The sequence below is a fragment of the Crotalus tigris genome, unplaced genomic scaffold (assembly GCF_016545835.1).
Source record: "Crotalus tigris isolate CLP2741 ecotype Arizona unplaced genomic scaffold, ASM1654583v1 scf7180000017765.3138416, whole genome shotgun sequence".
NCBI classification, from domain to species: domain Eukaryota; kingdom Metazoa; phylum Chordata; class Lepidosauria; order Squamata; family Viperidae; genus Crotalus; species Crotalus tigris.
Window position 1 is genome coordinate 211,176 of NW_024096620.1, and position 27,057 is coordinate 238,232.

Here is a 27,057-nt window from a genome sequence, read left to right on the forward strand (position 1 = left end):
AATTAAAGCTCCTGTAGATACACAAGAACTTAATCCGTTTTTTGTTGTTTGAAAAAAAAAAACCGGCGACTGCCACAAAAATGCTAAAGTAGACAGCAGGGAACCGCCTTAAAACTGCCCAAAACATAGAAGCACCCCCATCGACCGCCATTGTAAGGCGCAACTAGCCCGCATTCGCGCATCTCACCCCTCCCCATCTTCCGTCCATCGTCCCCGTTTCCTTTCCTGCAAAAACGGGGTGGGGCCATTTTCAGTTCCCGCCCCTTCGCGCTAAGTCAGATCAGCTCCTGAGCTAAAAGCTGCTTAAGATGGTGGACTGCCGAACTGTGCTAGGCGGGGTCGGGGTGGGTTATGCTTGACGTTCGCTCCGCCCACACCCGGAAGTACGTTTCTCACAATGGTTGGAGCAGAAGAAGGGGCGCTTTCCGGGTAGCGGCTTCTCGTACACCGGGTGCGTCATGGCGGCAGCGACCGAGCTGCAAGGGAAGTACCAGAAACTAGCGCAGGAATATTCCAAGGTACTGGCACGTGCCAACCGAGACCCTGAAAAGTGCCGGTCCGCCGCCATTGGTTTCAGCCCCCACAGTGTCCCCTCTTATCGTTTCTTGGTGCCATTCTCCTGTTTGAAATTCTGAGCTGGCATATCTTTGTCTCCTCTGCCTCTTGTTTAAGTAGAGGAAGGAAACGCGGTTCTTTACCGAATTCGTTTGCATGCATTCACTCCCTGATGTTTAAATCAATTGAGGTAGCAACTGGTGTGAAAAATTCTAGCCTGAGGATTTCTTATTTGCTTCAGCCTTTCTGTCCTCAGCTTCAGCATCCCACCTTCATTCCCGTTTAGGGAAGGCTGGGATCGTATATATAACCTGCTGCTCACATGAGCATGAGGGGAATTAGGAAAGAAAGATGTGAAGAGTGTTAATACTTTATTGTAAGAAAGCCAGCAACTAACTTGTGTTAAAATTGCAAAGAAATATAGCATTTTATTGAGGGTACAATATTAATGTAAACGTTAATATGTGAATTTTTTAAATTAATTTTTTTATCCAGTCTCTTATATTGTGAGGTTGTTTGGTGTAGTGATTAAGGATAAAAGTTGGTGAGACCATAAATTCTGGTCCTCTCTGGAAAGCTGGCTTGGTGACTCTGTGCCAGTCATAGTCTCTCTCAGCCCAACCCACTTCACATGGTGGGTTTTTTTTTTTGGGGGGGGAAATTGAAGGTAAGACCTTTATACTTTAACCATCTTAAGTTGTAAAAAATAAAGGTGGGCTATAAATATAATATTAAAAGAATGTACATGCTCATATTGATTAATCCATTGCTCCTTGTGTTATATTTCAAGAACTCTGATTGGAATCCTTTTACTTCAACATTGCTTCTTTACTAAGACCCTCTTTGGACCAATGCTATTCAATTCTTCATAAAGATTATTCTCAGATATTTTGTAGCTATAGTATTACAGAACCAAATTCTTTTTGTGCAGAAGTTCTGGTTCATCTTAGCTCTGAAACATTTATACTGATAATTAAAGTTTCCAAAGCTTAAATTTGTTTTGGAATATTTTTCCCTGTCTTGGGTATCTGTATTTTTCCAAAAGTGTTTAATATTTTCCTAAAGGATGTCGAAGACCATATTGCTTCATAGTTGAGTTAATCATTTCTCACTCTGTTTTGCAGCTTCGAGCTCAGAATCAAGTATTGAAAAAGGGTGTTATGGATGAACAAGCAAACTCAGCAGCTGTAAAGGTATAGCTTAAAAATACTGAAGTGAATAATAGCTTGATTAAAAAAAATTTCTCAATAGGGCTGGCCATGATTCTGAATTAGCTGGTATATAATGTGTGAAAGATTCTTTCAGATTAAAAATAAATTGTATCAGAGTTTTAGTTTAATCTGTGTGAAATCTGTTTGTGTAAAACCTCTTGACTACTTGTAGCAGAATAGGTTTATAGTGAAAGCTAATCCATGAGAGAGAATTGCTAACTGTCATTTACATAGAGAAGGGCAAAAATCACATTTTGATGTTTTGAAAGTCTGTCACAGAATTGACAGCAGTCAAAACAGTGCTCAAATCTTCTCTTAAATTTCCATATAGAAGCATCATTTTTATTTGTTGATCTTAAGTTTGTTTTCAGTTGATACATGAAACCTATTGAAAGTTTATTTTTTAAAACTCCCACCAAAGTATCAGTAGTAAGAGTGTCAGTGTAGTGTAGTATTAGCCTTAAGCAAGAAGTCCAATATTCAAATCCATATTTGACGAAGAGTTTACAGACCGGTCATGCTCATTTATTTCAATCTGCCTCATAGAATTGTTGTTATGGGGACAACATTAGGGAGACATTCCTTTATAAATCACATTGGGTTTTTAAAAAAGAAAGGCAGCCATCTGTGCAATGAATATATTTTATATCTGTCAAATAAATATTATTTTGATACTTTAGTTCCACACAGTAATGATGAGTACATCACTTAGCACCAGGGACCAGTTCCATGGAGAAAGGTTTTTCCGCGCACCATAGTGTGGTTTTATGTGCTTCCTACATTCCATGGATGGGGCTTTGTGTGGACCGGTTGCTGGTGTGCCGCGGCCTGGTACCGGTCCACGGACTGGGAGTTGGGGACTCTGACTTATTTGGCTTCAGTAATCTTAGATAAAACACCATGATTCTCTATGGTGTTTTAAAGACATTGGATATAACAAGGAATTGTTAAAATCAATCCATGGTAGAACTCAGTGTGAGGAAACATTTGATCTTAATACAGGAACAAATGAAAATGAAAGACCAATCACTCAGGAAGCTGCAACAGGAAATGGATAGTTTGACTTTTCGAAATCAGCAGTTGGCCAAGAGGGTAGAGCTCCTTCAAGATGAACTTGCATTAAATGAATCTAAAGGCAAGAAGAACAAGGTAGGTAGCAAGCTGGTTTTCTAGAATATTCTATAAATGTCGTAATACAAATAGTTAAGAATTTTCCCAGATTAGAATTCTTAAACTAATTATTTTATTGTAAAAATCCATGCAAATAATGATGTGAAAAGTGCCTTTAGCAAACAAGCATATTTTATTTTGATTAGAAAAGTGGTGACTCCATATCTCAGTTGAGTCAAGAACAGAAAAATGTCTTTGGTGAAGATCTTCAAAAAAAGATAGAAGAAAATGAGCGGCTACATATTCAGGTATGTAGTTTTGTTTAATACATCATCCAAACACTTATATTCTTGACACAAATTAATAAGGAAAAAGTGGGGCACAATTGGGTACAAAGGTTGTATCCCTCTCCAGTCACTCTTACCTGGTCTGAGTAATATTATTGTAGATGGGGCCAAGTTTATAAACTTTATAACTAGTTTATCTTCTTGTTGATTTTAGCAAGGTGCCAGAAATATGTCTTCTAGGGCCATCTTTCTGAAATAAGTGGATTTGGGGAAAAAAAAAGAACCTCAATTGTGTTACATGACAGCAAGATGGGCTGCATATAAATTAAATAAAAACCTTAACCCACAGGCTGGACAAATGGTCTTGCAAGCCTGATTAGGCTTGTGGGTTAGTGTTTCTCCATTCTTAAAATAAATTAGAACAAAACCTGAATATAGTTTTATGTCATAAGGAGAGCTTAGGCAAAGATAGCGAGTTGATCCAATTCTATAACCATGCTATGAAATGAGTAGGCTTGAGTTAGTACAGGTCCTCACTTAAAAACCATTTGTTCAGTAACCTATTCTAGTTGCAATGGCGCTGAATGAATGGTACTTATAACCAGTCCTTGATGTTTCAGTTGTCACAATTCCCTGCAGTGATGAGATTGTGATTTGGTTGCTTGGCAACTGGCTTTCAGAATCCCTAAATTGTGATCATGTGACTCTGACCATCATAACTGGCTTGCAGTTATGATCACAAGCACATGATCACAATTTAGGGGTTCGGTAACTAGCTTACAATTCCAACATCATAGCATCTCATGGGCATGTGATCATCATTAGCAACCTTCACTTTTGCTTCTGACAAGCAAAATCAGTGGGAATGCTGACCTGACATTGCACTTAATAATGTTGCGGGATTTATTTAACAACATCAATCAGTTAAAGTGCCAGAAGTGCCAGAATTTCTGTTGCTAAGCAGCATGGTCACATGATGTTGCACTTTACAACCATGTCACTTAGCAATGGAAATTCTGGGCCCAGTTGTTAATTGAGAACTACCTGTAGAAGTAACAGGACATCTTAGAAGCATATAACTTCTGAGAAATACTAAACAGGCAAATTACCATTTGTCTTAATATGTTTTGGAATTATGCCGAGTAAGAACAATTGTGGTTTCATTTCAGATTTGATTTCTAAAATTCTCTGAATATTTCTTTTCAATAATTTTAAAGTTTTTTTTAAAAAAACATATATATCATATATACTAAACTATTCCATCTACTTCATGGGATTTCCAACATTTATTATTATACAGTTTATCTATCTTGGCAGCTACTGATGGAGTTTTATATCATCTGTGATAACTGTTCTGCCCTTCTGATTTCAGTTCTTTGAGGCAGATGAGCAACATAAGCGCTTAGAAGGTGAGCTGAGAAGCAGACTTGAAGTTTTAGAGATGGAGACTGCACAGCATCAAGCTGTGGTAGATGGCCTTACTAGGAAGTACATGGATACAATAGAAAAGCTGCAAAATGATAAAGCCAAGTTAGATGTAAGTTTAAAGCTGTAAATTCCCTGTTGTAGAACTCTGCTCTTTTGGGACTTATTTGATTTAAGCAGTGGCAGTTTGAGAATTGTATGTTTTAAATTTAAGATAGGACCAGAATGAATCTTGCACCCTTGCATACAACTATTTTGCTTCTTCATTTGTCTAGTTCTATAACATTTTTAGTTATCTAGTTTCCTAAAAAAAATTGTTGATTGTTTAGATTTTTTTAGTATATAGTGCTCTTTGATGCTGATTTCTGATCTTGGAATAGAATTGATTGTGCAAATACGTTCTGCCAATTCTGATCTTTCTTCTGCCTTTTCTTTTAGATCAAATCTCAAAGCCTAGAGAAGGAAGCCAAGGACTGCAGAGTTCGAACAGAAGAGTGGTATGCTTTTGATATTGAAGATTAAATACTATTGATGTCTACCTAGAGAGAGTTATTTTTAATTCAATTACTGATTATTATCTCCTTGATCATCAAGCACCAGCATTAAACTTAATTGCATATCTAATTATATATTAATGTTAGTTTTAAAACTTTGTATATATGCCTTTTAGTGTTACTGCCTTTTAGTCCTGTAAGATTTTTGCAGTTACTGCCTTTTAGTCCTCTGTAAGATGTAAGATTTTTGGGGTGGGTGAGTGTATGCATTGACCTCATGAATCACACCAAAAATCTACTGCCAAATCAGAGTGTGTAAAAATAATATACTAGTGATAGTTAAAATCCTGATTTTTGCATTCAGATGCTCAAGTTACTGTTGAATCTTTTTTTGTCATTGTAATTATGATTGGGATGTAATATTTTTACCTCTAAAAACAAAACAAAATAAACAGTTAAATTGGTCAAAAGTCACTCTGATTTAAGGTCTTAATCGTTGGTTTTACAATAATATAAACAAATGATTGAAAAGTACTGTTGTAATCTACTTGAATATTCTAACTGCTAGGGAGATGCAGATATTTGTAGTTAATGCAGCAGTATTGTTGCACTGCTAATTTAAGTAGTCCACAACACATAACCAAAATGGAACCTAAAATTTCTGTTGCTAAGCGAGACACTTAAGTGAGTTTTGCCCCGTTTTATGACTTTTCTTGCCACAGTTGTTAAGTGAATCATTGCAGTTTTGGTAGCACCATTATTAAATGAATCTGGCTTCCCCATTGACTTTGCTTGTTAGAAGATCGCAAAAGGTGATCACATGACCACGGGACACTGCAACCATCATAACTATGAGACAGTTGCTACAACGGTCAAAAGTGTGAGAAATGATCATAAGTCACTTGTTTCAGTGCTGTTGTAACTTTGAATAGTCACTAAATGAATTATTGTAAGTCAAGGATGACCTATATTAATAATGTAATACTATGTTATGACCCAGGTGGTCAAAGCAAGGCAGATCTCTAGAAAGTCCTTTATTGCTCTCAGTAAATGTTCCAACAAACGGCCCTCCAACGACCAGCAAGGTTCCATCCCATGCTACCCTGAAGGCAGCCACCCTCAGTTCCCCAAACAACAGCCCTTATATTACAAAGAAAGACCACAGAGTAGGAACATGATTATAGGGCAAGATCCAGGGTTTCAAGTCCAGTCCACCCGGCTAAGCAAGTCCACAAGGCAAAGTGAAGGCACAAGACAAATGGCAGTCCTCAGGGCAAAGACAAAGTACAAGGCAAAAGGCAGTTCTCAAGGCAAAGCTAAGCAAAGGGCAAAAATCAGTCCTCAAGCAAGGGCAAGGTACAAGACAAAAGGCAGAAGGCAATCCTCAAGGTTAGGCAAAGCAAAAGGCGAAAGGCAAAAGGCAAGCTGGGGGAGTGTAAGTTAAAACAAGCAATTGTTCCTGGCAAGAGAACTGCCCATGGCTTCTCCTGAAATCAATCCACTCCAGGTGTTCCTTTTGAGGAGGGGTGGGCAACCTTCTGAGTAGCCTTACAACCCTTCTCTAAGCTTGCTTATGTTCCTTCTTCGTGCCCTTGGATTGAGTGGGGGAGGTAGCTCTTTCTCATTAGAGGGGATCTGCTGCCTATCAGCCTCACTGCCTGTCAATAGCCAATCCTGTGTCTGTGAGGGCAGGCAGCTCTCTGGTCGACCACCTCCCCCAATGCCTGAGGGGCCTGGGACAACATCGTCCACAGCCCCTGGCCTCTCGAAACATGCCGAGGGAGATGTGTCATCCTTGTTGGGTGGATCTGATTCCAACTCCTCCTCTTCCTTCAAACCGGGCTCCAATGGGGCCATGGCATACTAATACTATGGTATTAATTACTATTATATTAATACATTTTTTTTGTTTTCTTGATTAATTGTAATGTTGGCATTACACTTTTTTATTTTGTTTATCAGTTTTTTAAGAAAATGAGCAAAAAATAAAATGTTGATGTCTTATTTTTGTCTGCTAGCCAGCAACAGCTACAGCATCTTCATAGAGACCTGAGTAGCAAATTGGATGAGTCTTTACAGATTATAAGTGAAAAAGTCCCTTTCAATGATACAAGTAGGTATTGAATTGAATTGATTGCATTTTCAGTTGAATAAAGGGAAAAAATCATAGAAAATTGAAAAGCTGAGATTTTTTTTTCTTATTCTGACTTAATATATGTTTAACATGTATTTATATATTTATTTTATTTTCATTTTAAAATGTGGTTACTGGTACAGATTGTAAAAATACTGTCCATTCTTGGATGACTTATGAACTAACAAAAAGTTTTGAAAAGATTGTCAGGGAAATATATTTGATTTAATACTGTGAATTGATTATTTTGTAGGATCTACCCAGTATAATGCTCTGAATGTGCCGTTACATAATCGACGCAGGCAAGTGAGTAATACAATTAAGGGTGCCTAAATTAAGAAATGTGCATTTCTTTAGCATTTGTGAATCACTCACATGTGATGCTGGTTCCCCATTAAGTATGTTTAAATGATTTCAGATTCTGGGTAATACCTAGTACAGTAGAAACATTTTTTTAGAAGAAGAGAGTCCTGAAACTCTGCTTGATTCCTTTTAAATGAGAAATAAGGGGACTGGTTTTATAATGCAGGACAGGAGCACTTAATGCCAGAATTTGTTTCCCCAAAATAGATTGATCTATTTTCATGAAAAGATAGAAAGTTCTTGAGCTGAATTCAATTTCTGGTGGTCACATTGATACATTCATTTGCATTACCATTGTCTATTATGTTTTTTCAACTTTCCAGTCTATCCTACATCTCTGGGTTTTTCTTATGATACCTTAACAGAATATTAATCAGGTCCATGCTACTTATATTTTCAAGATCAAGGTTAGCTAGATGCTGTATTTAATTGAATACAGGCCCCGTATCTTTCAAATATGATATTGAGTATAGTGTTGTAAGACAACAACCTCAAACTAATTGCAAAACTCTTATGTCAGCTGTGGTTCCACCTCATTTGGGAACAACTCCATTCCTTTGCAGCGAAACCTTATGTAACCCAGTCTACTCTAACATGGAAAAGGTATCTTCAAAAGGAATGTTAGAGAAGGGTGGAAGAGCAAAGTCACTTATATGATCTGTTTTTTGTTTGTGTGCCTCTTACATTTAACTCCATGTCTAATTTGAAATGCTAATATGTGCTACTGAGCTTTGCATATCTGATCTTTTAAATATCATCTTGGCGGTTCTGTTTTTCAGTTGAGAGCACTATTAGATAAAAGCTCTTATAAAGTTGTATCTTAGATCTCTATACTTTTACAGCTGAAACTTCGTGATCTTGCTGGTCAAGCTCTGGCCTTTATCCAGGATTTAGTGACAGCTCTCCTTAATTTCCACACCTATACTGAGCAGCGAATTCAGATTTTCCCCATTGATTCTGCCACAGATATCATTTCACCATTAAATCAGAAGGTAAGATTATTAGGGGAATTTTATACTATTAAATGTAATGAACTGATAATAACATACTACTTCTAAGCTTTCTACAGCTTGGCAAGTACAGTAGAACTGTTAAAATAACTTTTGCATTTGTGAAAACTTCAGTATGCAGAATTGGGTGAGATATGCTGTTCTAATCTTGTGTCAGTATATCTTCATTTCTAGTTTGGCGATTCCAGATTATATTGCAACTTCAAATGAAGAAAGTAACACATGACAGGGAAAACTGCTTAAGATCTCAAAATGTTGATCCCAGCTACTATATACTATACTTGGCCAAATGGATCAGTAATCTGATGATATAAGATAGCTTCTTGTTTTATATACTGTGTTTTCCCGAAATTAAAACCTGGTCTTATATTTTTTTTTGCCTCCAAAAGAGGCACTAGGTCTTAATTTCAGAGAATGTCTTACCTTAGGACTACCGCAGTCAGGCCTCCCACGCCTCGACACCTGTTGCGCCACTGCTTGACTTCTTTCATAAATGAAGCTTCCCCCCCCTCTTTTGGGGGTGATAACACACACACAAACCCCTCCCCCCCAAAACACAAACCTGGCTTTTGAGATTTTCTCCTAAAAGTGGCTTCTTCGGGAATCTCCAATAATATTTTGGTACAGGATCTTCTGATTTAGGGCTTCTGTTTTTGAATTTTATTTCTGAGTTTTCCCTGCACTTGTGGTTTTAAATACGCATACTCCCTTATTATTTTATTTTAAATTTACTTTAAGATGTCCTTGGATGGTTTGTTGGCATTGTGAGTTAAAAATAAATATAACCACGGGAAGTATTTGGTGCATCAATTTGGTGCGTGATAACTGAGAATGCTGTTGTTCATGGAATGCTAAAAGATGCTCACTTAAGGATATGATTACACAGAACGTGAATAGAGGTCCAGAAAAGGACATTTATTAATATTCAAGATGTTTTGTCACTTTTCTAACGGGGACACTGAAACATTTGGAATTTGCTTCATTTAGAAAAGTGTTATTTAAAAGGGAACTTAATAAAAATTTATAAAGAGGGAAAGAGAAGTGCCTTCTGGACTCGCTTCGGCTATTAAGATGGCTTCTGCTAGAAACAATGTTGAATTTGATGAAACAGTAATCAAACTACGCAAATATCTCCTTTGTATAAATAACTTCAATTTTTAAATTGCTTCTGAGCAAATTAGCTGTTCACATTAATATCTTTAAAAGTTTGTTTTCTTCTCCTTTCTCTCCATTCCAAGTGGCAGTATAAAATCAACTGCCAAATCTTTCTCTTATCCCTTGAGGGTAAACATAACTATTGATGTTGCAATAATGCCAGCTAAAGCCACTGATAGATCTCTTTGCATTCAGTTCTCACAGTACCTTCATGAAAATGCGTCCTACATTCGCCCAATGGAGGAAGGAATTCTGCATTTGTTTGAGAGCATCACAGAAGACACCATCACAGTGTTGGTAATAGTTATTCTGTTGCTATAGTTCCCTGTTTAAAGTTTCTTGGTACTAAATATCTAAAACTTCTTCTTTTTTTCTTGCAAGGAAACTACAACGGAATTAAAAGCTTTTTCTGACTACTTAACGTCTTATGTCTGCTTTCTCAGGAAGATTCTTCCTTATCAGTTGAAAAGGTACTATCAGAGTTCCCCCCCCCCCAAGCGGTTTGGAACTAGATAGATAAATAGAAGATACATAGAAAACAAGCCACTTTTCAGAATTTTTTCCCACCAGTTCAGGAGAAAGGCAAGAGGAAAACAAGCAAACTTGATTGTGCTCCTCCCTTATACAGTAATGCCAACTGTCATAAAGAAGATTAAGTAGGAAATGTGATGCCTGAATACCCATCAAAATCTAACATGTCAGAGCATGCCCCATCAAAATTGATTTATAATAGCAAATTGGATTTTTTTTTAAAAAAAATACAATAGCACAAACTTATTTTCCCCAGATGTAATGGTATCTGTAATGGTTGGGAATTCTGGTAATCATAGATCCATCTGGAGATTTGTCAGGTTGGTGAAGGCTGCAACAGTGAGCAGTTGGGAGCCCTCAGTGCACCTTAATGCATTCTGGCTTTCTTTCCTATCCTTTTACAATAGATGGTGAAACTGTCCTATCACTATTATGTACAGTTGCTACTACCACATCTTGAAAACAATATTACAGAGCTAAAAGTCTGTACAAATGAGGCATCAAAATTATTAGGAGGCTGGAACATGAAGAAAGACTATAGAAACTCAAGCTCTTTAGCTTGAGTGAAGATGGAAAGGGAAGACAAGATAGAAACATATAAAATCATTCATGACTTAGATAATGTAGCATTTTTAGTCATTCATTGAACCTCATACAGAAAGATTCAGGACTCAGGTAGGGAATACATTTTCACATCACATAATTAAATCATTTATTTATAATTAATAACTAATAAATTTCATTATAAATAAATTAATTGGAGGAGGAAGGAGTATATTTGCCATCTTGGGTTATTTATAAAAATAATAAAGGAATGAAAATGGCTTAAAATCTAATCTAATCTAATTGAAGTTGCTGCTTGGACTTCTGCAAATAGCAGTCAATATGGGTGATTTTGAGTGAAGGACTGAAAAGCTTAGTGGAGGATCAAACTTTCAATGACTACTAATTCTGATGATTGTATACTGTCTCCTGAATCAGGAGGAGCATGCTTAGGTTCGAAAGTGACAGTGGAAAGGACTTATTACTCTTGCTGGCTTTATGCTGCCCAAATCTATGCAATTGTCACTATGCAATGCAGAATGCAGGTCTAGATTGGTTTTATAGCCTGACCCAGCAGGCTCTTTCTTATGTTCTTTTTCCTCATACTTTTTTTTTAAAGTATCAAAGTACCATCATAATACTCACTCTCAAATACATAAATTCATATGTTCCTAGTTTGGAAGAAGAGTGTGAATCTTCTCTTTGCACAGCTGCATTAAGAGCCATGAATATGAACCTGCAAAATGATATGAAGAAGCTGACGGCAATCTTTGAGAAGCTGCATATATACATTAGTCTTCTAGCCTTACCCAGTAAGTGTGGGCTTTGGGCAACAGCAGTTCAGGATTCAGTGTGATGTATGAAATGTGACTTCTTCAAGAAGACAAATACTGAATTATTTACATGTCATTCTCTTAATTGACCCAATGAAGCTGGCCTATTCATCTGTATCTTTCACTGTAATAACTCATGTAATAGATGAAGGAAAATAATTGAAATCAATCCCATGAAATGATTTGAATTATTTAAAGTAGGAGTGATCTAAATTTTACTAATTTAGGTTTTCACTCAGATTTGTGTTTCTAATTTTGTTTAACTGCTGATCTGAATGGTAGTGATTTTATTGTGTGCTGACAATTATTAGAAAATTTAAAAAATGCATTTAATTCAAATATTTTATAATGTAATGCCACGTAGTATTTTTCAGTTGGTTTTTCTGTGCCATCTTAATTCTGCTTAAAAGAAGAAATCTGAACAGTACAAATGTAATAAATAAGCAGAAAAAAAACCTATAATTGAATATTGCAGCCTTCTGGGCTCATTTATTACACTGTTTAACCAAATTAGGTCTGTGGTTTATTTCAAAAGAGGTGTTTGATTTGTTTACCCAATACTATTCTGTGTTTCTCTTCCCATTTCATGCTTTTTTTTAATACTGTATTTGTCACCAAGTTTCTATTTACTACTGTTTATACAATCTAGGCACAAAAGCAGATCACTTGCTTCGAACGAACTTCAGCTCTGTGTTCACATGCATTGCTTCATCTCTTAATGGATTTCATGAAGTTATGAAAGGTGAGACCATTTGAACTTGCTGTGTAGTTCACCCTGATTCAAGGAAATGAGAAGGTGAGGGAAGCAATGAGATTATAATACATTGCAATTTTTTATCTGGCAATCCTGTTAAAAAAAAACAAAATTGATTACTGAACAGTAACATGTGTAAGCTATTGGTTTCTATAATGGTGAGGAGGAAATAAGATATATCTTCTTGCAAAAATACTTTTCTGAGTAAAAAAAGTAAAAGATAGAAATAGCAAGGAGAAATAGATTTTCAAACTGGATTAGAATGAGAAGTTCAAAGTAAAGGAGAACTAATGTGATGTAACAGTTTAGACTGAGAATTTAAAGATTTTCAGTCCATCTTCATTTATGTGTGTTGACAGGATTTTGTAGGGAATACAATGAATACAAATTCCATGTGAACTATCTTGAGATGGAATATAAATCTTACAGGTAAAGGTGCTGTGACCTATGTGCATAACTGATGCATATTAATTCCTTTTGATTTTAGATATTTCCAAGCACTTTAGTCAAAAAGCTACCTTGGAGCATGAGCTCCCTATAGCCACGCAGAAGCTCATCACCACCAATGACTGTATCTTATCCTCTCTGGTGGCATTAACTAATGCAACAGGCAAGGTAAAGTTTCTTTTCAACTCAAGGGTGATTTATCTGGAGAGCCGTTAGTGGTGAACGGCTTCAGGTTAGAAACTGGGAGACCTTGAGTTTTAGTCTCACCTTAGGCACAAAAACAGCTGGGGGCCAGTCACTTCTCTGAACTCTAAGAAGCAGGCAGTGGCAATCCACTTCCAAAGTCTTGCCAAGAAAACTGCAGTAACTTGTTCAGGCAGTCAACAGGAGCTGACACTAAATTGAAGGAATCAAGAAAAAAAACAAGTTTAAAAATGGAGATACATTTAGAACACAATATCGTAATGTGACTAGTGTTATTTTTTTTTAAAAAGTACTATTCATGAGGTAAATCCTTCAAAAAAAAAAAAAAAAATAGCCAGGTAGAATATAAGTTCAATATATCTAGACTGGGACTTCTGCACATTTACTTTACTTGCATGCCTTCAGCCCCCACTTTTATTATTATTAGTTTCATTCTTTTAATTAAAGGGGATGCTGATATTGTAAAATGTCAACCCCTAACATATTTTGCAGAAGTTCAAAGGCCCTATGGGGTTTAAAAATAAAAAAAAGGGTGGTAGGTGGCTACCCAGTGTTTGTGTGTCCATATAGTGTTATCTTAAAGGAGACAGTGGCTGTCTCACCTATTGGCTTTCTGGGATTTGGATGTTTTGTGATTGGCCACCATCATCTTTTTTGAACAGACAATCTATCATATGGTTTATTTCTCCTATGTTAAACCATGGTTTAATTTTATATCCAAAGCAGACCAGTGCAGTATATCATGTCTCTGTTTTTGTATGTCTAGATCGCTTCATTCTTCAGCAATAATTTAGATAGTTTCACTCAATCACTGAGTTATGGACCTAAAGGAGGAATGGCATTTATCAACCCCCTCTCAGCTGAGTGCATGCTTCAGTATAAGAAGAAAGCAGCTGCCTACATAAAACTTCTGAAGAAGGTTTGTGCTTGTTCACATACAATAGATATACCAACACCAACTTGGATTCCTTGGGTGAGCTCAAAAAATCCTTTCATGTGGGACTGAAATATTTTCCTCTTATGAAGAGGTTCTTTGTTAGAGACGGAACCATTTTTGTCACTCAGTTGTGTATTAGCTAGTCTGAAACTGAATTCAGAGATTGCAGAGGCTGAAAATTGATGGATGAGCATGAGAGTTGTAATAAGCTTCCTGCTGTTAGCCTATGAAATATTATGAGGGAAACTGACAGGAATTCCAAGAAGTGGGAAACCTAGGATAGAGATTATGGTGTTTGGGGGAAAATATATCTGGGATTTCCATATGGGCTGAGAGGGAGATTGAGACAAATTGAGCATTTAAATTAAGAAGAACCATGGAGAATTAATGAGGCACTTGGCAGAAGGCTTGCATGTTTAATTTTCAGCAGAAGGAGCAGATTCTTAGTGATGGACCTGTTTATGTTAGCAATAAGGTTCATGGGTATCTTTTCTCATACCTGACATTTATGTGCATTGTTTAATTGCCATAACCAACAATCTTAACAATATTTTTGTGTTTTACTCTGACAAGATTTCTCTAAACTTTATGCCTAAATTCAGGAAGGAGCAGAAAGCAACAAGGCACTGTGCTATGTCCTGAATATTTTTATGGCTTACTGCTGTAGGGACATGTACTTCTTCCTATTTTTGAAGCTCAGTGTAATGTGGCAAAATCTCTTCCCCTTCCTCTTAGATAGTAGGCAGAGTTGGTGCTAACCACAAATTTGTGATATACTAATTTCTGCTTAGCTCTGTGGAACCCTTCTTAACATCTATACAAATGGTTGCAAAATAATGAGAAATTCCCAGAAGCTTTCTCTTGTTTGCAGATAGCCAGAATTATAGTTGTGTTCATTTATATTAGCCCCATGAACAGATTTCCCCTGCACAGTGTAAATTTGTTTACCTTCCTTCCACATAATGTATTATACCTGCTATACTCCACGAATCTCAAGTTCTGGAGTACAGTCTTTTATAGTTGTACAGTAGAGTGTGCAAAAAGCTGATAAGACAATTTATCTTCCAACTGATGACAGATGAGTACCTATACAAAAGTGTAACTTCAGGATTATGCTTAATTTTATAATTGGTAAATTCATCTCTGTTATTAGAATATATTGTGGTGGATGCTGAAACAGACATTCAATTTTTAATTTAAAAAGTTTTTTTCAAAAACTATGTCTGTTCATAGTATTTCTGTGCTATACTATTTCCGCTCTAAAGATTCTCAGCTGCTTAAATAGAACCATTTAAAATAATAATGGGTTTACAATATAAAAATTGTGATAAAAAGGAAAAGGGAAGCAAAAACAACATATCATGGTGGACGAGAAAAATTTTCACACAAAGAATATAAGCATTAGGAAGGATTCAGACCTCTAATCATATACAGCCTGTTAGTTTGAATTCTCATTTTTTTTTAATTTGTGAAGTGCTATAATGGATATAAAGGCTCACTTGATATAAACACTAATTTAATGAGCATTGTTTTCATATTATCTTTTAGCTGGATGGAGAAAACTGGCAAGAGTAACCCTCTCATTTGTGTTTATCAGTAGCAAAGAGCTGAAAAAAAATATTTCTCATCTGTGACTTTTATCTCTGGCCAGCTGTTATTTACTGCATTTTTTCCCATGCAGCCATAATCTCCTCCTCCTCCTATTCCCAATATTTCTTGCAGTCTTTGCTGTCTTTATATCTCCTGCAGTTTCAAACCATTCTTTTTCATCAGACAATTTCTCAAGAATAACAGCCATGATTTAAATCATTGCATTGAGGTGTGATTTATACAGAGGAGAAGCAAGACTTTCCTTTGTCTTTTTGCTAATTCCCACTCTGGGATGCTAAGAATAATGGCACAGACCTCTGCCCTAGAGGACTGAAAAGCATCTGGAAAGTGTTTTTGTTAACAAGGGGAAGGGTGATGAAAAATACAAGATATTTGGCCTAGCCTAGTTTACTAAAATGTATTTTTTTGGTTCCAGACTTGTCCTGATTCAGTGCCTTACGAAGAGGCTTTGGCCAATCGCAGGATTCTTCTGAGCTCCACAGAGAGCAGAGAAGGACTCGCACAGCAGGTACTCATGATCCAATATGCAGCCCCTTCAAAGTACAGTACATGTACCATGTTTGGGAGTTGTACTGGGGAGACATCTTCATTTATCACATGTGCTATTAGATATCTAAATATGGACATCCATAATAAAGGGAGAATGAAACTTGGGTTTTTGAACTTTCCTATAGTATAAGTTCAATCCAAATGCAGAACACTGAACTAGAGCAAACAGGTTCTTTTATAATCTTTTCCTCCCAAAACTAGTTTTCTCTGCAAAAACCCAGTAACACTATTTTATAATACTTAGAGCTATATTTTGCTTTTCTGCTGATGTATATTACCCTATCTGTATAAAATGTGTGTGTGTGTGTGTGTGTGTGTGTGTGTGTGTGAGAGAGAGAGAGAGAGAGAGAGACTGAAATTAGGCTGTAGTATAAATGGGTACTAGTAGTTCATAGGACTATTATATGATGCTTCTTAAATTCATTTCAAGGTAAAAAGTGTTTAGTTCACTGGTAGACAGAAAAGAATTAATATTTATGAGATCTTGCTCTAGTTTTCAAGTATAATTCAGTTTGCACTAATCAGAAGGATTGATTTAAAAAAGGGAGTTAGTAAACAGATGGAAATATATATCCAAAATGTACTTCCTGTTGGCGCTTTTGGAGGATAATTTCACATTCTCTTTTTCCCAGCTGCAAAACATTATCTAGAGCGAACAATCCATTAACCAAACTTGTTAGAGTTGGGGAAAGATCACACTAATGTATTCATATCTTAATTAAATCATACTGTTCCAGGGTTTTTAAAACAAATAATGTCTTTTTGGTTGTGATTTATAAAATGTTATCTAATCTGCTATTACAAGCATCTGTTTCTTCTGCTGTTGAATCTATGTGGCTTGTGTACACAGCTGTGCAATTTGTTAGTATCATATGTTTACATTTTAAAATTAAGGAAACATTACAGCTTCATAAAAATCTGCTAGATAGTTCTCAATGCAAACCGCTTGGGTGTGTGCAGACCGCATGACAGCATATTGAAGCTATATGTTGGTATCTTCTATTCCTCCAACCTCCTCTTGCAACCAGTTCCATGTGAATTATTTTTCAAACAATCCACTGCAGCTTCCCCCCCCCCCCCAGAGTAGCTTAAATAGGCATCATTTTGCTTCATGGTGATAACTTTCCTTATTTTCCAGGTCCAGCAGAGTTTGGAAAAAATTGCAAAATTGGAACAAGAAAAAGAGCACTGGATGCTGGAGGCCCAGCTAGCCAAAATTAAGCTAGAGAAAGAGAATAAAAAAGTATCTGAAAAGGCCAAAACTTCTGTGGGCAACCAGCTGATTGAAGCAACCACAGAAAAATCCTTTGTGTTAAATGCAGTGGAACAAGAGAAGGATGATGGTGCAGAAAAATCACTGAGAGAGCCAGTTCAATGTACAAGTTTGGTAAGTGTATTACTTGCCACTGAGGTGGTGAAATATCGTATTTTTTTTCATGGATGTTTATTATGAAACAATGGATTGTGCTTCTGAAAAGAGTTTGGGTGCCCAATCTGAAGAATGTTGAAGACCAGAAGAGGAGGAAGAACGTCAAGGGACAATAGCTAGCTAATGTAAATAGCTCAGTGGGTAGTATGGTAGTGTGCCAGTATTTTTCTAATAGAAGTACACTGTTCTTATCAGCAGTTCAGATTTCGTTTCTGCCAATCCGTCTTTATCTTAAGCAAATTTTATGCAGCTTAACACTCCTGTGATAAATAATGGGAGATTATTTAATTGTATATTTTAGAAACTTGGTAACTTGATGCATTATGTCTATTAGTGCTTCAGAGTTTCTTTTTTTAGCATTTGTTACCAGTAGGTGATAATACACTTGCAATTCTGATTTAATGTTTTTAACGCACAGTATTAAGGAAAACAATTCAATGCAGGTTTTAATGTTTCATATAGTCTTATTGAGCCCCATTGATTCTGGTGGGAGGGAATTAAGCATACTGTATATTCAATATGTCCTTTGAAATTGATAAAACTAAGCATGGTTATGCTTTTAAAATTTAGAACATATTCTGGTTAAGCTTCTACTAAAGTAAGAAAGAGTAAATTCTACTGTATATAAATGATTTTAGAAGAATAAATTACTACTTTGAATTAACCTTGTCCTGACTTCTTTTAAAGATTGGAATGCTAACAGTGACCACTGGAAATGAAGAGGTACAATATTAATATTATATAATGTTATATTTAGTATATCAAATAATGCAAATTATTTGGGCCACTGGGATTATAATTCAATAATAATAATAATAATAATAATAATAATAATTCAATGTAGTTGAATGGAAGTTATTCTTGTTCCTCTAGTTTTACTAATACTAATTCTGCAACCATTTCTGGTAGCTTCCATTGTTATCTAACTTTAAAGATACAAGAAAGTAAATTCCATATTTTAACTATGTGCAATGTGAAGAAATTATTTTCTTTCACCAGTCAGCTAATTTGAGGTTCTACTTTCTGTATATTATTTTATAAATCTCAGTGAGCGCTCAGCCTTTTCTACTTTCTGTATATTATTTTATAAATCTCAGCCTTTTTTCGCCCAGAAAATCTTTCCTCATAAATGAGCTATTGCCATCTTTTCATAATTTTGTTTGCACTTTTTCAACTCTACAATTTGTTTGTTTGACTTATGGCTTTCACAGGCATTCAATGCAGTGGAAGACATGTTTGATTTGTGATGTTTTTCATACTTGAATAAACATTTACATTTTTCCAACATACTTGCTTGGAAGGTTCCAGAAGCTGATACCAGAGAAGATTTGATAAAGAACCACTATATGGCAAGAATAATAGAGCTTACATCACAGCTGCAGCTTGCTGATAGCAAATCTGTACATTTTCATGCGGAGGTAAATGAGCAATAAGTTGCTTACTCTGAATATTCAGACTTTAGTGTTACTATAGATGTTCTATTTCTTATAGAGGTCTTTTCATTGGCTAATTCCTTGCCATTTATTCCTGGTAACCAGGAGAATAAGATATGATTGTTTCAGTTATTTGTGCTATAATTTGCTTTTGCTATAAAGAAATATTAGGACAAGGAGGGCAAGTAAAAGATTACCTAGAAGAAATGGATTTTCAGAAAAAAGGGAAGTTGCTACATGGGCATTTGGGGAAGGAAATTCCAACTATAAAGAGCAGCAAAAGTAAGTAAAATAAAGTGCTTTAGATTCTCGAAAGAATGGAGCTGTAGACCCGAAGATTTACAGATGTTTCGCTTCTCATCCAAGAAGCTTCTTCAGCTTTGACTGGATGGTGGACTGAAGAAGCTTCTTGGATGAGAAGTGAAATGTCTTCAAAAACAAGAAAAACAAGTCCAGTTGCCTTGTGAAAAAGCATCTTTGGAATAACTGTGACCTGGATGACCAAGAATCTCCATAGACAATGGAGCTGTAGAGTTACATGAAGAAATGTATTGGGCTGTAAATAGTTGAGAAGGAAGATCATGAAGCTTTTACAAGGTGAAGTCACTGTGGAATCCTTGGTGGTCTCTGAGCTTGGTGGTTTTCTTCAGGATGTTTCATTACAAACTAGCTAACATCATCAGTGTTAGAAGGGAGTAGGGTTATATTAGTGGCTTGCTCTGTCAGCATTGGTGGGTGTATTCTTTCTTTGTGGTTCCTTGATTAAATGTTGTTTACCATTAGCTTGTTTGTGCTGATCGTTCCTTGATTGGGGTATTGTTTATTTGATTTTGGTCTAGTGTTAATCTTGGTGTTAATATGAGTGATGTGGTGGCCAAATGGTGAAGAAGCTGAGAATTCAATCCTAAGTAGCAGATGATGTTTCTCTCCTAGGGCACAAAGAAAACAAACTCTGCATAAGCATCATGATGGGTATTGGGCCAGTAAATGCTCAGCTCCATCAGTTGCCCTGTTTCTACGTCAAATAGGGACTATAGCAGCGGTTCTCAATCTGTGGGTCGCGACCCCATTTGGGGTCGAACGACCATTTCACGGGGGTCGCCAAACAATGCGATCCGCCATTTTTTTGTCAGCCGGCGCAGGGGGCGCCACAGCGCATGCGTGCTGCGCAGGGGGGGTGCATGGGGGCACCGCCGTGCATGCGTGGCACGCAAGAGGCGGCACCGTGCATGCGTGCCGCACAGGGGGCGCTGCCGCGCATGTGCGCCACGCAGGGGGTGGTGCCGTGCATGCGCGCCACCTGCTTATGACCGGGGTCACCGTATAAAAAGGTTGAGAACCACTGGACTATAGGATGGTAAAAAGGGGAGCTAATTTCTGTTCATTTGGGTAGTGATTGCTAATTTCTGTTTATTTGGGTAGTGATTGCTGTGTTTTGATCTTTTTATTTCCTTTTGGGCTTTTTGATTGTCTCTTTTGAATGGTATGTAGATGTTGTTTATCTCTATGTGCCTGTTGATAGCCAATGTGTCCTAGTGCCAGGCCTCTAAGAATTCTCTGGCATTTTTGGACTTGGCTTGATTTAGAATGCTCACAGTTTCCCAGTTGAAACTTTGATTGAGTCTGTCCATGTGCTGTGAAATTAAGGAGTTTTCATCATATCTTCTGACTGCTAGCTGGTCTTCATGGATGCATTCTACTAGTCTTCAGCCTGTTGGCTATTATATAGTGGCTGTACAGTCCTTGAACAATCACGAATCATCATTGTAGATGATTCGTGTTTTGAAGTCAGGAAGCTTATGCGATTAGGAATAGTTAGGAAACCAGTAACAGGGATAAAGAAAAGTTTTTGCATTGTCAAAGTGATGAGATAGATGAGTAATTATCATTGAAGTGCTATATCCATGTGAATGTGATGAAGCTAAAACAAATACAAGTACAAGATAGAAAGAAAATAGCAGGAGAGAGATAATCCGGGCCTGGTTAAGACACAGTCCAGAAGATGGAACTGAGGCTCCAAGTTTTTAGTTTTTGTTTTATGGTTTTGTACTTTCAATATTGTGGTGAGTTGCCCAGAGCTGTGTTCTAACATATGTGGCTGTACAAATCTTATAAATAAATAAATAAATAATAAAATGGACAGTGAGAAAAGGTTGAAAATGTTATAATGTTATAATGATATAAAGGAAGAAATGATGTGATACATTGTTTTTGAAAATAGGCAATGTCTGGATCCTGAATAGAAAGGGCTGGTGAGGGTAAAGAATAATACTGAACATATAGTTGATAGAAAGTGGCAAGATCAAAGAGGTAGTTGAAGTGATTTGATAAAGATAATAGTGGTAGTTGATATCTAAAGAGAGAAAACAAAAAAAGTGTGAAGGTGGATTCACTTTTGGCTGTAGAGGCAAATTCTTCAGCAGAATGGGAAGCAGAATATAAAAAACACTTGTCATTTTTAGGGTTGAATGGGATGAACTGGCATTGTTTACACAGACTGATGTTACAGGAAAAGAGCAAAGAATGAATTTATCATGAATGAAGTTGCACAACTCCTTCTTCGTTCCAGTTCAGATGTCTGAGGAAATGACTGAGAAACAAGTCAAAATTAGGGCAGAAAGCCAAGAGTTCATTGTGAAAAAGCAGCAAATGTGTCATGAACTGATAATGAGGAAAAACTGAAGATGCAAACAGAAAAAAGCTATTTTGAAGAAAATCAGTTGCACGATAGGCTGGAGGTTACAGAAGGAAAAGCATGTACAACATAAGGAGATATTGAGCAAATTGGTGATAAAAAGAATTGCATGGTTTTGCTAAAAACAAGATTAAAAAACAAGTAGTCCTCGACTTATAATGACACTGAAAAAGGTGACTTATGATCGTTTAACTTATGACTGGTATAGCATTTCCATGGTCACGTTATAAAAATTTGGGTGCTTGGCAACTGATTCATGTTTATAATGGTTGCAGTGTCCCGGGGTCACGTGATCCCCTTTTGCAACCTTCTGACAAACAAAGTCAATGGGGAATCCAAATTCACTTAACAATCATGTTACAAACTTAACAACTGCAGTGATTTACTTAACCACTAGGGCAAGACAGGTCCTAAAATGGGCAAAATTCATTTAACAAATTTCTCGCTTAGTAACAGAAATGTTGGGCTTCAATGTGGTCATAAGTCGAGGACTTTCTGCATAGGTGAAAACTTTTTGTTATTGGATTATAACAAAAATATGAAGAGAAAAAAGGGAACCTAAAGCAGTGGGCCTGGCTGGGGACCGAGGAGTATCGAGCTGTGTCTACAGCTAGGAATTGAGGAAGGAGGTTAAGGAAAAGTGACAGAAGGCAGTAGGATCAGATGGACTATCAACATCATTAATATAACTTAAAAATCAGAGGAAGAATAAGAGGCATTATTAGGAGATCAAGTAGTTATCATTTCTGGGGCATATGTATATGCTGTAGCTACAGTTGTTGGAAACTTAACTTACTGAGTTTTTTGGTATTTTTTTATAGTGTCGAGCACTTGTAAAACGGCTTACTTTAGCAGAGAAAGCAAAAGAATCATCATTGGAAAAAATGAAATCAACAAGACTTAACATCAGCAAGTTACAGGCAAGGTTTTTTTAAACTTCAGGTAGTGGTGTAACCTATTTTTTAAAAATTGTTTTGCAGTTTTAATTATGGTTTTTAGCATTGTCCAACTGGTGAAGATTTAATTATGATTACTTGAATTTATTATAGCTGCCCAGCTGCAACAGACAATCCAGTTCTGTTGGTTGTTTTTTTTTATCTACTTGGTCACACTGAATTTCTCATCACTGGGGGGGGGGGGATTGGCAGGGTAAAGTGATGATGTTAGAGTCTCTTTTCCAAGCCTGTTGTGTTATATGTTTTTGAGGTTAAAAAGTTTCTTTGAGTTCCAGTTGTAAAGTGTCTTCAATGCCATTTGCACTTAACATCCAAAATGGCCCCAGTGTAATTCTTTAAAATAGGAATTGATTAATACCTTAAAGGAAATGCAAAATCACAATATGTGTTAGAATATGAAACTGTTCTTTTTTTCTCTGCATGCATCCTGTTTTATGGGCTACTTATTGATTGCTGCAATATGTCATTGCTTTGTAATGTTGGGCAGAATCTAAAGCTCTCCTCCTCTGGATTTTTAGGATGAATTGACAACAACCAAGAGAAGCTATGAAGATCAGTTAAGCATGATGAGTGACCACCTTTGCAGTATGAATGAAACCTTAACCAAACAACGGGAAGAGATAGATACATTAAAACTGGCTAACAAAGTAAGTAATCTCAATGCCATGAGTGATGTTTGGTTTCTTGTGCAATTTATTATACGTTCTGCGCATTTCTGGATGTTTAACTTAACAATCTGTGGAAATGCCTTAGGCCTCACAAGGAAGATATCAGTTTGAATCTTACATCAAGATTCATATGAATTCAAACTAAGTATGACATGAAATAAACTCAGCAACCAAATATTGATTTGTTAGAGATCAGTACTATGAAATTCTTGAAGAAAGTAATTAATTTACCTCCCGAACCATAATTTTATTTCCTACTAATGAAAAATCTTCCTTTTTTTCCAAGTAGCCTTTTTATAAGAATGCCTTGTGAGCAAGGCTTCATTTTTGAAATGTGTTAAGTAATAAGCTTTATTTATATCTATTTATGCATTTTTATTTATAATATGCTTTTGTGTTAAACAATTTTTGAAATAAAATTGAAACCATTTATTAAAGTTAGATCTTTGACTAGCTGGAAGATGCATTACCATATTTGTAGTATGAATCCATCTAGTTGGCATATCAGTTGTCTACACAGCAGTCTTGTTCATGTATGGAATCTGGTATTTCCTTGCTACATTCCCAAGTTCCAAAATCTGGCTTGTAGCTAAGATTTAACACCTGTGGCTTTTGTAAGTGGTGAATTTTCCCCCTAATGCCAGTTTCCTGGTAAAATTTTGCTTTTATACGCCACCCTGAGTGCTTTGGGATTGGGCGGCATATAAATAAAAATAAATAAATAAATAAATAAATTTAAAAAATAATAAATTATTTAAAAACTTTAAAAGAAGCCATGCTTAACTGTTGCCATCTAAAAAATTGAGCTGGAAGTACAGAATCCAATGCAATTATACAGCAGCATTCTGTCATTTTTTTTTATTATGTGTATTTTTTCTTTGATCTAGGGGAATTCCAAGAAGAACAAAAGCCGATAGTATTGGTTGGCTAGCTGTTTTTATGATTGTGCTGCTACAGAGGAAACACCGATGCTGGAACTGGATTTCAGTTGGTCAAATCACCTATTGCCTGGATATGGCTGTAATTCAGTTTAGGCTTTGATGTTATGCATAAAATTGAAACCATACTGGCTTTGTTAGCCAGCAAAATCTAAACTGAATTTGGTGTGCTCAAAAACACAGGCTGAAAAATGAATATTGTATGGATAGCATGCATAGGACTTAACCATATTTTTTTTCATCATACACTTTGGATACGTTTTAATCTCTATCTCCAAAGTTCTTCAGTTGTGTATGTTTTGGTGCATACTAGATGAACAGATTGGACATCAATGCAGTAGTTGTCTTATCTTTCACTCCTACTCATCCATTCTTGTCTGTAAGAAATAACCGACAGAAACAAATACATCAAGATTTTTTGGGGCATTGTCCACCTGTACAGTAGTATTGTAGTATGTCTTCTAATGAGTTTAGATTTTCTAAGAGAGGCAGCCTCAAAATGCTTATACTGAAACATTCAATACAATGTGACTAATACAAATTCCTATTGTAATGAACAACTGAAACTATACAATAATTGTTTTTTTGAAATGAAGGAGATAAAGAGGGTCAGAGAAGGAGTTAATGTAAAATTGTGATGGACTTTTCTCTTTTTTTTGTCTTACTTATTTTTCACACAAAAGTGATCAAGTGATTACTAAGAAAGCAGTCTCGCAAGCTGGAATAAGATGCAGAGAGGAAAAACACTGAAAAGGTCATCAGATAAAGGCTGGTATATAGGATAAGAGATAATAAGATACTGAATTAGTAAAGCTGTGTACAGAAGGACTCTGTGGAATTTGATGTACCCAAGAATAAGTCTTCACACTAAGAGGTGCAATGCAAATATTTGAAGATTTGTTTGCATCTATGCCTATATTTTTTACACTGTAGTTTATTGTTTTCCCTATCCTGTTCATGTCCTCTTGAGAATGGTGGCTTGAATCTTGAGATTCACACTGCTTCTTTCATTGAGATATTTGTTTTCATATTCCAGCAGAATTCTAAAAGTCTTATCTGGTCCTGTTAGAGGCCGAATCAATCCTTCGTTGATTGCTCTTGGGAATTTGATATTGCCATCTAAATATACTGATATTTCCATTCACTTTTTTTGCAAGGGTTCCCTCAAACCTGAAATTCACAGAAAAGTTCACTATTCTATTAATTCTACTAACCTATATGAGACAGTTGTTTTACCATCAGGTTACTCCACTGTATTAACTATGTCAATGTGCTTTATGAATGTAGAATAAATGCACTGCCAGTTAAATATTCCCTTTAGAAGTTTTTTGAAGGGTGATAGTGGTCCACAATTTCACAATAGATGTAATATTGAGCAACACTGTCTTGAGTAAGTTTTTATCTCATGTTTTATGTTTTTTTAAGAATATATCTGTACTACAGTGTCTGGAACAAATATTAAAAATCTTGGCTAACGGAAACACAGGAGGATTTTATGCATTGAAGAAAATAATGTTTTTTTTTCAAAAACTAATCTTAAACTGTTACTTGTAAAAGAGGAATTACTCTTGAATCACCTCAAACAGTCTAGAAAATTCATAAGATTTACTTAGATTGAAATACAAATAAGAGAGAATAGACTTTAAAATGACTGGCTGATTTGACCTTGGCTATTTTCATATTATGTTGCTGATTCCTGAAATCCTTTTGTTATCTCATTCTCAGCCTTTAAGATAGTTAGGCAGCTGTTAAAGGGGGCTGGGGAAAAAACATCTGGTAGAGGAAAATTAATGAAAAGCTCATATATAGAGAGAAAACTGCATGCAATTTTAGATATACAGTATGTTGGTTTACATTTGCAGGGTTTTTTTATACAGTGAACCACATATGCATTGTGGTTTTAAAGGACCACATTGCAGCAATTTCTGAATTGGCCCTTTCTCTATTTTTACCTATCCTTATATATTAAATATCTTTCACCCTACATTAAGCCATATATTATCTGCATCTGAAGTTTGGGAACTATTTTATTTATTGCCACCTAACTGGTTTCATTTCCTATTCATTTCTGTAGAGGAATTGAACATGAGAAGCTTTGGTTTGGAATTGTAATCAATTGTTTTAGTACAGTACAGCTTTAATACTACAAAAGAGCTGCAAGCCAATGGAAGAATTCGTGAAATGATATGTAAAGGTTGAAACACTTTACTATATACAGTACTTCAAAAGGTCTTGAGGCCTGTCTGTTGCTACTTTGTTGATTTCTTTCTTGATTTTTGCCTTTCTGAACTCATCTAAAATGATATAAAATAGGTTAGCTAAAACTAACATAAACAACCCCATAGTTAAATTTATATTAAAATCAGTCACAAAGCAGTAATATTGTTATCCCTTTTCATGTTGTAGCATATATTTGCTTAATCCTTTCTTATGTATATTTATGCAGTGAGACAATCCTCTTATTTGCTCATGTCCTAGAAAAAGATTTTTTTTAGCTGGGATCACTTTTATGTCTAGTTTTGTGGCTAGATACAAATAAGAGTCTTATTAGTGCGAATGATCTGTCTGCTTCAATTGGTTTCTGGGGGCATTATTGGACAGGATGGTACAGTCACAATGATCAGAGCTTACAACCTCCCAACTTGGCTGATTATTTATTTATCATGGTGACCTATATCTTATTTTAGCCCTAGTTTACTTGCTACAATGGCTAGGTCACAGATGTTATGAGGCCATGAGTCAAGTTCATGGACCACAAGCAGCCTATAAAACCTTCTGGAGTAGG

At 36.1% G+C, this 27,057-nt stretch overlaps 1 protein-coding gene across 1 annotated transcript; it reads left to right on the forward strand.

Annotated features, from left to right (window-relative positions):
- The first annotated feature begins 372 nt into the window (after positions 1 to 372).
- On the forward strand, positions 373 to 25,753 carry PPP1R21 (protein phosphatase 1 regulatory subunit 21). The gene is made up of 22 exons (XM_039341429.1): positions 373 to 518; positions 1,680 to 1,748; positions 2,769 to 2,915; positions 3,083 to 3,184; positions 4,536 to 4,700; positions 5,027 to 5,085; positions 7,101 to 7,195; positions 7,470 to 7,522; positions 8,422 to 8,571; positions 9,940 to 10,041; positions 10,126 to 10,214; positions 11,494 to 11,630; positions 12,301 to 12,393; positions 12,893 to 13,020; positions 13,823 to 13,975; positions 16,020 to 16,112; positions 17,292 to 17,540; positions 18,270 to 18,305; positions 18,884 to 19,000; positions 22,532 to 22,630; positions 23,185 to 23,313; positions 24,222 to 25,753. The coding sequence occupies exons 1-22, from the start codon at positions 459 to 461 to the stop codon at positions 24,249 to 24,251; spliced, it is 2,355 nt and encodes a 784-aa protein (XP_039197363.1). The 5' UTR covers positions 373 to 458; the 3' UTR covers positions 24,252 to 25,753.
- The last annotated feature ends 1,304 nt before the right edge of the window (positions 25,754 to 27,057 follow it).

Bases quoted from the DNA above. Each gene is read 5' to 3' on its own strand.
- PPP1R21 (XM_039341429.1), top strand. From the start codon at position 459: ATGGCGGCAGCGACCGAGCTGCAAGGGAAGTACCAGAAACTAGCGCAG. The intron at 4,701-5,026 runs GTAAGTTTAAAG...CTTTTCTTTTAG, and splicing joins ATGATAAAGCCAAGTTAGAT to ATCAAATCTCAAAGCCTAGA. The intron at 7,196-7,469 runs GTAGGTATTGAA...ATTATTTTGTAG, and splicing joins AGTCCCTTTCAATGATACAA to GATCTACCCAGTATAATGCT.